This window comes from Trichechus manatus, unplaced genomic scaffold (genome assembly GCF_000243295.1).
Source record: "Trichechus manatus latirostris isolate Lorelei unplaced genomic scaffold, TriManLat1.0 scaffold00074, whole genome shotgun sequence".
NCBI classification, from domain to species: domain Eukaryota; kingdom Metazoa; phylum Chordata; class Mammalia; order Sirenia; family Trichechidae; genus Trichechus; species Trichechus manatus.
Genome location: NW_004444010.1, coordinates 7,751,962 through 7,768,179, shown reverse-complemented (window position 1 = coordinate 7,768,179; position 16,218 = coordinate 7,751,962). Strand labels below are relative to the sequence as shown.

The following is a 16,218-nucleotide window of genomic DNA, read 5'->3' as shown; positions in this document are numbered from 1 at the left end:
ATATAAATTTAAAGAAAATTATGTTCTAAGAATTAAAGGGAAATAGGACAATGATTCAACGAATAGTCTCAACAGAGAAACCAAAGTCATAATAACCAAAACTAAATGGAAACTTTACAGTTGAATAGTACAATAATCAAAACGAAACATTCACTAGATTGGCTCAAAAGCAGTGAATATGAAGATAAATCAACAGACACTATTAAATCTAAAAAGTGGTTCAGACTGAAAGGAGTTGACACCGGGTGGTAGAATAAACAGCAACAGAAAGCTAAAAATATTCATAAATATAAAAGACTGTGTGTGTTTGTATGTATTTTTCCTTTACTCTTGTAGTATGTTTAAGAACAAAAGACTGTTAAAAGCGGTAATCATAACACGGTATTAGTGGGTTTATAACATATATAAATAATATATATGAGATAAAAATAGCACAGAAAAAAAAAGCAACAGAAAACAGAGCTATATTACAGCAAGGTTTCAATACTTTACAGAAATTGAGATTTAGCTAAAGATGACATTCTGTAAGCCCAAGAGCAACCACAAAAAACATAACTCAAATAAATAAAGTTTAAAAAAAAAAAAAACCCCGAGGAATAAAACTGTACACTAGAAATATCTGTTAAGCACGAAAGAAGGCAGTAAAGAAGGAAACCAGGAACAAAAAGGGTAAAAAGATACATACCAAAAAAAAAAGGAAACTGTGTATCCGATCATATCAATAACTAAATTATTCAAGAACGAAAATATGTCTTTACCCACTAAGGTCTCCTGTTTCCTCCACCTTCACAGGGTGCACCAGTTCCACTGCAGTGGCATGCAACATTTTACAGCTCCATTCATTATTGCCACACATAAGAACCCACTGCAGTTAAATTTTCCTGATTTACAGTTTTACCCATTTGGCGATACTGGAGGAGGTTCCAGCCAGAGCTGCTCAGGCATTGAGCATCAGGATAGGAGGTACATACCACAAAAACAGTGAAATGAAATGAACACCTCAATCAAAATGCAGGATTGTCAGGGACTGGATTAAACATAAGTATCAACTATATGCTATCTACACAAGACACCATAAAATTCAAAGACGCAAATAAACTGAAAAAAGAGGATAGAAAAAAGCATACCATAAAAATAGGAACCATAAAAGTTCAGTTAGTATCAGACAAAGTCAACTTTAACAGAATGAATGTTACTAGAGACAAAGAGGGACATCTGATAATGATAAAATATCAATGTACTAGGAAAATGTAACAATTATAAATGTATATGCAGTTAACAACGAAACCCATTGCCATCAAGTCGATTTCAACTCACAGAGCCCTAAAATACACAAAGCAAAAACTGACAGTTAAATGAAGGACTAGACAAGTCAAGAATTATTATTTGGAGATTTCAATACTCATCTGTCAATAACCGATAGGCCAATTAGACATAAAGTCAGAAAGAATATAGATGACATGATCAACACTATCAATCACCTGAACTGACATATGCAGAACACTTTACCCAACAAAACAGAATACACATTCTTTTCAAGCACACGTTAAACATCTGCCAGGCTACATCATAGGCTAGAACATAAAATAAGTTGAAATAAATTTAAAAATAATTGAAATCTTACAATTTCTCTTTTCCAACTGCAAGGAAATTAAATTAGAAATAAAAACCAGCAAAATATATGGAAAAAATCATGAAATGTTTGAAAACTAAACAGTAGCAATCACAAAGGAAATTAGAAAATAATTTGAATTGAATGAAAATGCAGTATTATCAAATCTATGGAAGGCAAGTAAAGCAGTACAAAGTGGGAAACTTAGGTTTAAATACTTTTATTAAAAAACAAAAACCAAACCCGTTGCTGTACAGTTGGTTATATGAAACAAGAAAAATTATCTAAAATCAATAAGCCAACTTTCTACCCTGAAGAAATTACAAAACAACAAATCAATCCCAAAGCAAGAGAAAATAATAAAGATCAGAGCATAAATTAGTGAAAGAGAAAAAAGAAAAACCAATGATGATCAAAGTTGGTTCTTTCAAAAAAGAAAAACAGAATCAACAAAACTGATAAACACTTAGCTAAAATTGTTGTTGTTAGCTGCCCCCAAATCATGGCGACCTCATGCACAACAGAAGGAATCTGCCTGGTCCTGCACCGTTCCCCATGATCAGTTGTGGATCAGACCACTGTGATCCAGTGTTACCACTGGCTGATTTCTGGGAGTAGATCATCAGGTTTTTCTTCCAACTCTTTCTCAGTCTTGAAGTTCTGCTGAAACCTGTTCAGTATCATAGCAACATACAAGTCTCAACTGACAGACTGGTGGTAGCTGCACATGAGGTGCTTTGGCTGGGAATCAAATTGAGTCTCCTCCATGAAAGGTGAAAATTCTATCCCTGAACCACCAAAGCCTCATTTAGCTAAAATAACTAAGTTTAAAAAAAAAAAGGTACAAAATGTGAAAATCAGCCCTTCTGGTTCTCTGAGCAGCATCATGACAATCAGAAGAATAAGCACCTTACAAAAGGTGGCAAAAAAGGAGCCCAGAAGGAAATGGTTGATCCATTTTCTAAGAAAGACTGGTATGATATGAAAGCACCAGCTACGTTCAATTTAAGAAATATTGGGAAAACACTAGTCACAACAATTCAGGGAATCAAAATTGCATTTTATGGCCTCAAGCGTCATGTTTTTGAAGTGGGCCTTGCTGATCTGCAGAACGATGAAGTTGCTTTTAGAAAATTGAAGCTATTTACTGAGAATGGTCAGGGCAACAAATACCTAACCAACTTCCATGGCATGGATCTTACGCATGATAAAATCTGCTCTATGGTGAAAAAAGGACAGACCAGAACTGAAGTTCATGTTAATGTCAAGACTACCTATGGTTATTTGCTCCGTCTGTTCTGCATCAGTTTTACTAAAAAATGCAACAGATTCAAAAAGACTTCTTATGCTCCACACCAACAGGTCTGCCAAATCCAGAAGAAAATGATGGACATCATGACCTGAGAAGTACAGACAAATGACTTGAAAGAAGTGGTCATTAAATTAATTCCAGACAGCACTGGGAAAGACATAGAAAAGTCTTGCCAAACTATTTACCCTCTCCATGACGTGTTCGTTAGAAAAGGAAAAATGCTGAAGAAGCCCAGGTTTAAACCGGGAAAACTCACAGAGCTTTGTGGTGAAGGTCGAAGTTCTGGAAAAGCTACCGGAGATGAGACAGGTGTTAAAGTTGAAGGAGCTGATGGCTATGAGCCACCAGTTCAAGAATCTGTTTAAAATTCAGACTTTTAATGGTGACAAATAAAAGATCTCATTTGTGGGGAAAAAAAAAAAAGACAAAAATCGGTAATGAGAAAAAGAACACACAACGAGACCCCTAGAAAGTAAAATGATTTTAAAGAAATTAACAATTCTATGACAACAAATTAGACAATTTCAATGCAATGGACAAATTACTAGATAGGTACGAATTACCAAAAAGGACTCAAGAAGAAAGAAAATCTGAACAGGCCTGTAGTGAATAAAGAAATTGAATTAGGAATTAAAAATCTTCCCACAAAGAAAAGTCCGGACCCAGATTGGCTTAACTAGTGAATTCTACTAAACACTTAAGGAAGAAATAATAGCAATACTATAAAGACTCAATCAGAAAAAAGATGAGAGGGAACACTTCCTAACTTATTTTATGAAGTTATTATTACTCTGATACCAAAGCTGGACAAAGGCATTGTAAGATAAGAAATCTACAACCAATACCCCCCATAAAGCCATAACAAAATATTAGCAAACTGAACCCGACAACATATACAAATGATCATCTGCCGTGAACAACTGGGTTTATCCCAGGAATGCAAGATTGGTTTAATATTATAAAATTAATTAAAGTAACATACCACATGAACAATAAAAAACAAATACCACATTGAGTACCTCAACAGATGGAAAAAGCATCTGACCAAACACAACGTCTTAATAAAAACTCTCAATTTTTAAATTTATTTTTATATATTCCCAACTAAGAATAGAAAGGAATTTCCTCAACCTGGTAAAGGGCACCTAGACATTGGTGGGTCAGTGGTAGAATTCCTGCCTTCCATGTGAGAGACCTGGGTTTGATTCTGGGCCAGTGCACCTCATTCATAGCCATCACCTGTCTGTCAGTAGAGGCTTACAAGCTGCTATGATGCTGAACAGGTTTCAGCAGGGCTTCCAGACTAAGACAGACCAGAAAAAGAGGCCTAGCAATCTATTTCAAAAAATCAGCCAACGAAAACCCTATGGATGACAATGGTCCAATCCAAAACCAATCATGAGGATGGTGCAAGGCCAAGAAGCATTTTGTTTCATTGTGCTTGAGGTCACCGTAAGTCAGGGCTGGCTGGATGGCAGTAACAACAGGAAAATACAACAGTTAACAATACTTAATGATGAAAGACTGAACGTTTTCCCCTAACATTGGGTACAAGGCAAGGATGTCCACTCTTACTACTTCTATTCAACATTGTACTGGAGATTACCACTGCATTATGATAAAGAAACTGAAGGCGTATGTATTGGAAAGGAAGAAATAAACTGTCTTTATTCACAGACAACATGATCATCTATGTAGACATCCTATAGGATGTTCAACTAAGCTAAAAAAAAAAAAAAAGTTTAGCAAGGTTGCAAGATACAACACCAATATATAAAGTTTTATTTAAATATACAAGACATGAACAGTCCAAATACAAAATTCACAACAGTATAAAATAGAATTAAGTTATGAATAGATTTAAGAAAATATGTGTAAACTAGTACACTGAAATCTACAAAATATTGGTGAGAGAATCAAATACCTAAAGAAATGGAGAAATACACCATGCTCACGGGTTGGAAGACTCAATACTGTTAAGATGACAATTCTCCCTAAATTGATCTATATATTCAACACAATCCCTATCAAAATTCCAACAGACCTTTTTGGTAGAAATGAACAAACTAATATTAAAATTTCATTTGGGAATACAGAAAAAAAAAAAACCACTTTACAGAAACGAGCCCTGATGGCATAGTAGTTAAGCATTTGGCAGTTTAAACCCACCAGCAGCTCCGTGGGAGAAAGATGTGGCAGTCTGCTTCCATAAAGACTACAGCCTTGGAAACCCTATGGAGCAGTTCTACTCTGTTCTATCGGGTTGTTATGAGTTGGAATTGATTTGATGGCAACGGGTTTGTTTTTTGTTTTTTTGTTTTAACCTTTTGGAAGCAGCTGGTGGGCTCGAGCCACCAACCTTTTGGTTAGCAGCAGAGCACTTAGTGCTACCAGGCCTACATACAATGAAGTACTGCACAGCAATAAAACGAAATGAACTAGTGACATCTGTAACAACATGACATATACGACAACATATCTAAAACATTACGGTAAATGAAAAAACCAGACACAAAAGATTCCATTTACATTAAATTTCTAGAAAAGGCAAAACTACAGATAAAAGGCAGAAATGTTTGCCTGGTGCTAAGGGCAGGTAGAGGCTTGAATGCAAGCATGCGTAAGACAACTAACTGCATTGATGTACATGTTCTAAAACTGGTGAATTTGTTAAAAATTCATTGAAGTGTGTACTTACAATGGGTGGATTTTATGGTATTTAAGTTATTTAATAATAAAGTTATTTAAATTAAGAGAAATACTTGGAATAAAAAAATCAGCAGTGCCAGGAAAACTATTCAATTACATAGATAAATGATCTTGTGCCAATATATTAATCCTAATAAAAGACTTATAAATAAGATGTTACACTCTGCTATAGTTACCGGCTAAAGTGGGAGTTTTTACCTGGTCTTTGAATTCCTACGGGAAATCTTTATCTGAGATCCTTGAACCACTACCTGAAATTATAAAATTTGGTGTACATACACAAATATGCACCTCATCAGATTTTCAAAAGGGTCTGGTGAATTGTTTAAAGTTTTCTTTATGGTTTCACAATGCAGGGTTTAAGAACCTCCTCTATTTCTCTCCTCTTGTACGAAAACTGAAAGCAAGGTTAGACAGTTTAAACGACTATATATTTTGGCTTTAAATGCATAATGCACCAAACAAACTGCTATTAAATTTATTTTTCTAAGTGAGATAAAATAATCAAACTAAGAGTAGTTAGATCCCTTCTTCTATATTCATGTCTTAGGAGGAAACTAGTTTCTGACATCAGCACCTTCTGAAAAGAGGTGGACCAGTGAGAAATTAGCCCTAACCCACCGGAAAGAACTGGGCAGTAGAGGGAAATACATTAAGACTATTCTGCAATTACCTGACACCAGAATGGCATGAGACCCAAACCTAACTCCTCTAACTCTCCCTGCGAAGAGAAACAAATGGGACTTGCATAGATAAGCCAACGTCTGGAATGAACCAACAATACAGTAACCAAGTAAGTCCCAACTATCCCAAAGGAAAAATTATTCTGGGACTCATGAAATGCTTCCACCATCATGCATTATCTGCGTCTTTCCTCTATAGGGTGTCCCCTGTTAAGAATATCTAATACAGCCACATAATAGGAAAAGGGAAAAATAAACAATTTAAATTATTAAAAGTTAACCCACAAAAGCCAATCTATAACATATTTCAAAATCGAAGTTAAAGAGCACAATCCATTTTTAGAATGGCTCAGTTTCTCTCAAACTTTAATGCACATTATGACTCAACCCACTGAGACTGGAGGAATCCCCGTGACTATTGTCCTGAGATGTTCTTTAAACCTTGAACCAAAATTATCCCCTGAAGTCACCTTTTAACTAAACAGCAGGTTAGCTCAAATAGTAAAGAATGTCATCCTTGAGTAATGTGCTTTTTTAAAAAATGGGTAACAGTTAATCTAAAGCATGGATGAGAAGGTTGAGGGGCAGTGAGATTAAGTTAATGGGAATGGAACAACTAGAATGGAAATAATGAGAATGTTCAAACAATGTGAAAAATGTAACCAACGTCACTGAACATTATGTATAGAAATCGTAGAATGGGAACCTGTTTTGCTGTGTATACTTTCACCAAAAAAACTTAAAAAAAAAACAAAAAACTTTATAGACATATGTACCATCTGGAGATCTTACCAAAATGCACATTTGGATTCAACAGGTCTGGGGTTGGGCCTGAGAGTCTGCTTAACAAGTTCTCAGGAGATATTGACATGTCTGATCCAAGGACACAAGTATCAAGGCTCAAGAGAACTGTGGTCTTTAAATATATTTTGGAAGAAAAACCCCCATCAAAAAATTTAAAACATACTCATTATATGTGTATTTATTCACAAATTAGATATGCATACTACTGTAGCAATAGATAATGCACATTAAAAATAATACAGGAAGGAGGCTGGATAAACCCTTCAAACTTACTGCCCTGAGATAATCTTTAAACTTTAAACCAAAAATATCCCCTGAAGTCTTTTTAAAATCAAACAATAGTTTCACATAACTAGTAAAGAATGTCTGCCTTGAGCTTTATGCTCTTTTAAGATCTATCTATATGGGATCAAACTGACCACAGCAAAGCAAAAGATTAGATAGGAAATTTAGAGGGCAGTGAGCTTATGTTAATGGGGGAGAAACAACTAGGAAAAGAAGGGTGAGAATGGTCACACAACTCAAGGAATGTAATCAATGTCACTGAATTGAACATGTAGAAACTGATGAAGTGGTGGTACATTCTGCTGTGTATATTCTCAACAACAAAAACAAATTATATAAATAACAATACAGGAAACTTCCACTTATAACCAAGATGGAGTAACAGGGACAAGGTTTACCTACCCAACTGAAACAGCTATAAAACAGGACAAATATATGAAATAATGGTTTCAGACACTGAACCTAAGTACAGTAATCTCTGAAAAAGAGGAAACAAATGAAGTAATTCCAGATTACTGCCTGGAGAGGTTCCAAGCCAGGCAGGGGGAACCCAGGTGGAGCCTGAAGGTATCCCTAAATTGAGCAAACAGAGGTAGGAGTCCAGAGAGGCATGCAGGCTAGTTTACAGGGTAGAACACCAGAAAAGAGAGAGCTGCACAAAGAGAGATCTCTGAATATCTGCTGAACATTCCCCTGAGTCTCAGGTAAGTACTGATAATGAACAAGTGTTAGGAAACTACCCAAGGCCAGGGAGAAAACATCCAAAAGGAGCAGAGATAAAAATGACTGAATCTCACACAAGGTTGAGAGTAATTTGGGTTTCCAACAATCACAGCGGAAAACGTCAAGATAATCCACAAGATACTGGGCAGAATACTGATATGGGTATTGACTAAATAGTGTGGAAAATTAGTCCTAGACTAAATTCTGTTCCGGTCCTGCCTAAAAAATTATAAAAGTGAACCCTGAAAGGACTAAATTTTTCCAAGTAACTCAACTGTATCCCAGAACAGAGCTCAAGAATATTCATAAGAATGCAAAAACACCTGACACTGAACAAGGTAAAATTCACAATGTCTGGCATTCGATCGCAAATTAACGGGCATGCGAAGGCAGGAAATTCCAAAGTATAATGAGAAAAAAAAAAAAATTAAACAAATCCAAAAATGATACAGATGACAGAATTAGTTAATGAGGACATCAGAAATTATTGTAACTATACTCTGTATGTTCAAGAAGGTTGAGGAAAGAATGAGCAGCTTAAGTTAAGCAGAAACATGAAAGAAATTAAAAGACCCAAATCAAACTTATAGGGATAAAAAATTCATTTAAGATGAAAAATACAGTGGATGGGACTAAAGCAGATTAGACATTGTAGGAAAAAAGATGAGTAAACTTGAAACCATAGTAAGAGACTATTCAAAATGAAACACAGAATAAACACCAAAGAATAAAATAATAATAACAAAAAACAGCACATCAGTAGGCTATGAACAACTTCAAGTTGCCTAATATAATAGGAATCTCCAAAGGACTTGGGGAAGGATGCGGAGTAAAGGCAATACTTAAAGTAAAAACTGGCTGAAATTTTCCCAAATTTGATGATAACTATAATAAAGCCATGAGGAGCCCTAGTGGTGCAGTGGTTAAGAGCTATGGCTGCTAACCAAAAGGTCGGCAGTTCAAATTCACCAGCTACTCCTTGTAAACCCTATGGGGCAGTTATATTCTGTCCTACAGGGTCACTGTGAGTTGGAATCAACTCGATGGCAACAGGTTATAATAAACTTATGGATCTAAGGAGCTCAATGAACTTTAGCATAAGAAACACGAAAAAATCTACGTAAAGTCCCATCATAATCAAATTGCTTAAAATCAGTGATAAAAATTAAAAGTAGCCAAACATCTTAGTATGCAAAAAAGCAGGAAAATACTGATTCACGCCAAATATTTTCCTGCTTCTTTGTATACTGCTTTGATTAGACCAAGAAATAACCTAGATGAAAGAAGTAGTAACAAGGACATTTAACATTTAAATAATTCTTTTAACTGTATTCCATATGTTCAAGAAGCTAGAGGAGACATTAAAAAAAAAAACAACCTGTTGCCATTGAGTCGACTCTGACTCATAGTGACCCTATAGGACAGAGTAGAACGGGCCCATAAGGTTTCTAAGGCTGTAATTCTTTACGGAAGCAGACTGCCACATCTTTCTCCCACAGAGCGGCTGGTGGGTTCAAACCACTGACCTTTTGGTTAGCAGCCAAGCACGTAAACCATTGTACCACCAGGGCACCCTAGTATAAACATAAAAGATATAAAAAAGACTCAAAAGTGAACTGCTAACAACAAAAGTGACAACGTCTGAGATAAAAAATATACTGAATGGGGTTAACGGCAGATTAGACAGTGCAGAAGCAAAGATTAATGAATTTGAAGACATAGCATTACAAACAATCCAAAATGAAACACCAAGAAAAAAATGAACATAGCAGCAGTGAGCCATAAGAGAACTTCAAGTGATCTAATATGAGTGTAACTGGAGTCCTCAAAGGAGAGGAGTCATGAGGAGCACTGGAAAAATATCTGAACAAATTATGGTTAAATTTTCTAAATTTCATGAGAATTTTGAATCCACAAATGAAGCTCAATACGACCAAAGCACAAGAAAACATAAAAAAAACTACATCAAGCTATATCATAACCAAATTGCTTAAAAGTAGTGATGAAGCAAAAAAATGTAAAAGCAGCCAGGGGCGGGGAGACATTATGCACAAAGGAACAAAGGTAAGGATGACAGCAGACTTCTTATATATAAACAATGCAAGTAAAAAAAAAAACTTGAAAGAAAAAATTAGAATTCTATGCCTAGCAAAGATATCTTTCAAAAATGAAGGTGAAATACAGATTCTTAGACATATAAAAGTTGAAAGAATTTCTCATCAGCAGACTTGCACTACAATAAATACTAAAGGAATTCCTTCAGGTAGAAGGAAAATGATGTCAGAAACCTTGATCAAATATATCAAAATATATGAAATTATTTCAAAAAAAAAATCAAAAACATTTCACAAACAAACCAAGCATGACATATTAACATAACATAAAATTTGCAGGATGTAGCTAAAGCCATTAGAAGGAAACGTATAGCACTGAATGACTATATTATAAAAAGGTCTCACATCAATGGCCTCATTTTTCCTCCTTATAAAATAAAAAAGAAGAGCAAATAAAGCCCAAAATAAGTAGAATAAAGATCAACTTGAAGAAATCAAACAGAAAAAAATTTAAAAATTTCAAAGGGTAAGATACAAAAACAAAGTTATTTTAACATTTCATTTAAAAAGAAAGCTACTCACTCAGCGCATACAGTTTTTCCTGCTGATGTATGTGCAGATACTAAAACAGACTGATTATTATCAACACACTGAATGGCTTCCCTTTGAAAAGCATCAAGAATGAATGGGTATTCCTATAAAAATAAAATATTATTATCTGCATGAAAATAAACCTAGCCACATCAGAACACACTTAAAATTAAGAGAAGCTACCCTCAAAATGGTTTTGAGAGCATTTCTTTACAGTTCTATTTATGAAATATGCCATCCACTAGCCAAAATTAGGAACATAAAAATTATCATTAATCAGCATAGAAATTACTTTTGCTGTCTTCATTTTTTCATTATCATATTGTTTGTATATACATTAACAATAGTAAAATAATCATTACCATTTATTAAGAAAATGCTTTCTGGTTAAGTACTGTGTAAGATATTCTCCATATATTATTAACCTTTGCAACAACCCCTGAAGTAGACATTATTTCCTTTCACAGACAGAAACTCTGAGGCTACGAAAAGTGAAGGCCCTCACTTAAGTTCACTTAGCTAGCAGAATTCAAACATACATATATTAGACTTTAAGAGTTCATCCTACTCTACCACACCATACTGCCTTTTTTCACTTAAAGAAAATGACTTAGAAAATTTTACATTAAAATTCTGCTAAACATCTAAGGTCTATCAGGACTTCAAAATCCATCTAATACAAGTAATACAGTTTGGGTTTCATTAGAGGTTTGTAAATTTCCTAAAGCTGTATGCAAAAACTTGTTGTATTCAAGGATTTTTCTTCCCTAGAGAAAAGATTGATAAATATCATTAGATTCTTTAAAAAGACTCAGAATCACTAATTTAAAAAAAAATTCAACACAAGATGCTTGGTTTCCAACGTGGCAGTTTACTGACTGGATTTTTTCTGTATTTGTCTCCAGGTGGCTGGAGATCCTTGGTCTGTATACACTGGAAAGTATAAAAATCTTATCTGAAAAGTTTATCTTTAAGATTTTTTTTAAAAAAAGATAGACTCACAAAACTGTATAAATTTTATCACCCAAAGCACAGACCTTTGCAGCTTTTCCAACTCGAGGTTTAAGTGGTAAATAATCTTCATCTGCAGGAAGTGCAACCTAATGACAAAAAAAAAAAAAAATCACGAAGTTACTATTTTGAACTGACACCTTCAGCACTCCATAATCAATGAAGGTGTGAAAATTAAAAGTAATGATGCCTTTAAGAACAAGACAAAAAGCTAAGGTTCAATAACTTTACTACTAAAGATTAGACAGGCCCATAAAACAAACAATACAGGTAGCTCAACCATATATACGAGACTAAATGGGCACACCAGCCCAGGGGCAAGGGCGAGAAGGCAGGAGGAGAGACAGGAAAGCTGGACAAATGAAAATGGGTAACTCAAGGTTGAAAAGGGGAGACTGCTGTCACAAAACAATATGTGTATTAATTGTTTAAAGAGAAACTAATTTGCTCTGTAAACCTTCACCTAAAGCACAATAATTACCAACTCTGCTGTGGTAAAGTAATTAAAAGCTTACATATTAACTCCCTAAAAAAACTGTATTTATTAAAGTCTAGGACCCATCTTAGTTATCTTTGTATTTCCCATACCTGACCTACTGCCAGACATTAATGAATGCTCAAAAAAGCTGAATGAACATTAAAACGGATGTCACCACATGAAAGAAAACTAGGTGGAATAAAATGATACTTCCTATTCCCTGGAACAGGAAATTTGCATTTTTTTCCAATTAAGATTTTCTCTGGAGGGCAGTTCACAATACACCTAAATTTCCAAGATTCAAAAATTAATACTGGCAATGTTCAGGTTTCTAACTGTACAGTAGGAACCTAACTAATTAGTGCATAAATAATCCCCAGGGGCAAAGTAAGGTATGCATAGAAATTAGAAATAATTCCTAGAAGCAAAATGTCAATAAACAGGTGTTAGATGTGTTTAGCTGCTTTAGAAGTACTGAGAGACTGTTAATTTGTGACTCAGTTATAATCAAGATGATGTGGGTAGTTTCAGAAATAAATGACTAGAACCTGATGATAATTAAGAAAAGTAAAACCTAGCCAATTATGAAGCCTAATGAATTATACCAGTATGAAGAATGTTAGGAGTATGACGTTCTAAATAGAGTCTACCAAGCAAAGCCCAAAAGTTAGACCTTGACAGTTTATTCAGCCCACTTTAGGACAGACGTAACTATAAGTTGTTTTTAGTAGTTAACGAACACTTCTGGGGAATAGGAATAGTATTCATCAGTCTTTCCCATAAGACTGTAGCCTCCTTTACTATGATTCCAAGAAACTTTTAAGTTTCTAATTCTGCTTCCTAGGTAGTTTGATAGTGAGAGGACTATTTAGCCATTAAATTAAGGAAGTAACATTCCTTTGTATAACCTCAACTTCTTACGAGTATGATGAAAGTGAGTCTACCTTTGAGAGCTCAACCAGGGGTACACAGACAAAATAAAATTTCTGGATCTGAAAATCTGAAGACTAGACCCCAATTCATGGTGTGACCCTCATCAAGGTACAATTAACCTATGGGCCCATACCTGCTTAGATGACCTTCCTCACATCTCTCTCTTGATACCCTCTGATATAAACAGAAAACATCAGCACTAAGCAATTAAGATTTTAGCATTTCTGGGAATTAACAGAAACAACAACAAAAATTATATTTTCACATCTATGGGAATCAAAGAGTTGTTTTGATTCTCTGAAAACAGTCTGGGTAACACCAGCATATAATGAACAGGTAGGACTACCTAAAGAGACTAAGGAGTCATAAAACAGAAAACTAGCAGAATGGCTGAGTCAAACAGACTTAGCAATTGGTCAGTGTTGATCTTTACCAGAGCAATTTCAAAGGAAGGAAGGGAGAAGAAACCTAACTGTAGTAGATTAAAAAATAATAGAAGGTTAAGAAATCTAAACAGGAATTTTTCAAGGCGTCTTTAGCAGATCACTAAACAGTAACTCTAAGAAGGCAAGGACCATGTCTGTTTTGTTGAACTCTGTACTCAGTGCATAATAAAATGTATTTGGCACTCAAAACCTGTCCGATGAATGACTACAATGCAGAAGGAGAAAAACAACAGTGTCTGAACAGCAACCTAGAACAAAAGTTTTTGCATATCTACATGCTGATAGGAAAGGGCAAACAGAGAAAAAGAGACTCTTGAAACAGGCAAGGGAAAATGGAATGATTGAAGTCTTCCTGGAGGCCGGATAAGATACAAAAGCAGGGGCAGAGCAACAAAAACCTGAAAAGACAAATGATTCAATTATATACGGCAATCTGGGAGCCCTGAAGATCAAAGGCAGAGCTGAGGAACCGGACTGAGCGGCAGGGGGAGGGAGACACGTTTCGGAAGCAAGGAGTTGCCAGACATGACCCAGTGAGAGCTTGAGCCCTTCAGGCCTTATCACTCTGGGATGAGCAGTGAGGCAGGCAAGCACCTGTGCTCGGGAGGCACGTTTTCGGCACTGGGAGAGACCCAGCCACTGAGAGTCTACACGGCCACCCAGAACCAGTGAGAAGCAGCCCTTGAAAATCGGCGAAACATAAGTACTTTCAAACCGCCTACCACGCAGATCAAAAACACCCCCCTTAGGGAAAAATCTCTCTCCCATTTACCTCCCTGCTCCCTACTCCCTGCTCTGCACTGGGCCCTGGACCGGCTTCAGCAATTGCCAAGTCCCTTGGGCCAGAAGTAGGATCCGTCCAACACCCTGAGCCATGCTCCCTGTCTTGGAGAGTGAACAAATTAACAAACGAGAAAAAATAAACTGCCAGCTCCCCTAAGTGAGGAACTCAGGGTAGGCACAGCTCCTTTGCCTAGGCACAGACATAAGGGATACACGGACTTTAAGTGCCTTTCCCCCTACATAGACTTGTGCAGGGCCATCTCAACAGTGAAGGCCCTCCTTACCGCAGTACAACAGGATATATACCAGAACCCTAACTTCAACTGTTTCAGCTGTGAAGTGGCAGGTTCTCGACATCTGACACTGCTCTGCCCATTAAGCAGGGTCTTCACCTATCCACATCAGGGGCGTGAGGACTGGTGGCTCCACCCACACCACCTAGCTACCTACAATAGGGGCCCATGAATATGAGGTACCCCCCAGTCCTTACAGCCAACAGCATTAGGTGCTCACAGTCCAGCTGGAAAACCCACCGACCTATGCGCTATAGGGAACAGGGACACGCCTTCCTCCTGGACACTTGGAGGCAGCTGTCAGCCCCTTGCCTTGCTCAGACTGTGTCTCCCTGCTGCAGCCAGAGATGCCTGTGCCTACAGCAATCGACCATGCCTGTCTAGGACTGTGAGAGCCCACGCCACACACTTGGTGGCTATCTACCTGTGCACCTGAGCTGAGTGGGTGGACTCCTGAGCTCACATACCTAGTAACAGATTTAACCAGGACATCAGAGCTTCAAAAGTGCCAATAATCAAACTAGATCATACAAGCAGCCTATTTGGAAATATCAAAACAAAACGAGAAGGCAGGACACAGCAAGCAAACATAAAATAAATAACTTCTTGATGGCTCGGAGACAACAGTCAATATCAAATCACATAAAGAGGCAATCCATGATAGTTTTAGCAAGCTCCGGAAATAAAGAATCTAGAAATTTTCCAGAGGAGGAAAATTTCTTGGAATTACTGGAGGCAGAATACAAAACATTAATATACAGAACTCTTCAAGAAATTAGGAAGGAAATTAAGCAAAATGCAGAACATGCAATAAAGGAAATTAAAAAGATTAGAGAAGAGCATAATGACAAACTGAACAGGCTGCAAGAATCCATAGAGAGACAGCAATCAGAAATCCGGAAGATTAATGATAAATTTTCAGAATTAGACAACTCAACGGAAAGTCATAGGAGCAGAATTGAGGCAACGGAAGTCAGAATTAGTGACACTGAAGATAAAGCACTTGACATCAACTTATTTCAGGAAAAATCAGATAAAAGGATTAAAAAAATGAAGAAACCCTAAAAATTACATGGGACTCTATCAAGAAGAATAACCTACGAGTGATTGGAATATCAGAACAGTGTGAATAACAGAAAATTCAGAGAGAACTGTTGAAGATTTGTTGGTAGAAAACTTCCCGCGTATCGTGAAAGATGACAAGGTATCTATCCAAGATGATCATAGAACCCCACATAAGGTAGATCCCAAAAGACAGTCACCAAGACATATTATAATTAAACTTGCCAAAACCAAAGATAAAGAGAACTTTAAGAGCGGGTAGAGATAAATGAAAAGTCATCTACAAAGGAAAGTCAATAAGAATAAGCTCGGACTACTCAACAGAAACCATGCAGGCAAGAAGGCAATGGGATGACATATATAAAGCCTTGAAGGAAAAAAATTGCCAACCAAGAATTATATATCCAGCAAAACTCTCTCACAAATATGATGGTGAAAT

The 16,218-nt window shown here is 36.4% G+C and overlaps 1 protein-coding gene and 1 pseudogene across 1 annotated transcript in view; one reads left to right on the top strand and one right to left on the bottom strand.

The window, feature by feature from the left end:
- The window catches only part of MTREX (Mtr4 exosome RNA helicase), a 131,328-nt gene that overhangs the window by 96,913 nt on the left and 18,197 nt on the right, over positions 1–16,218 (bottom strand). Inside the window, exons 4-5 of the mRNA XM_023734962.1 lie at positions 11,811–11,873; positions 10,765–10,877 (exon numbers count right to left, since the gene is read on the bottom strand). Coding sequence (XP_023590730.1) covers positions 10,765–10,877; positions 11,811–11,873 — 176 coding nt within the window. The remainder of the gene's footprint in view (positions 1–10,764; positions 10,878–11,810; positions 11,874–16,218) is intronic.
- On the top strand, positions 2,447–3,357 carry LOC105756494 (40S ribosomal protein S3a pseudogene; annotated as a pseudogene).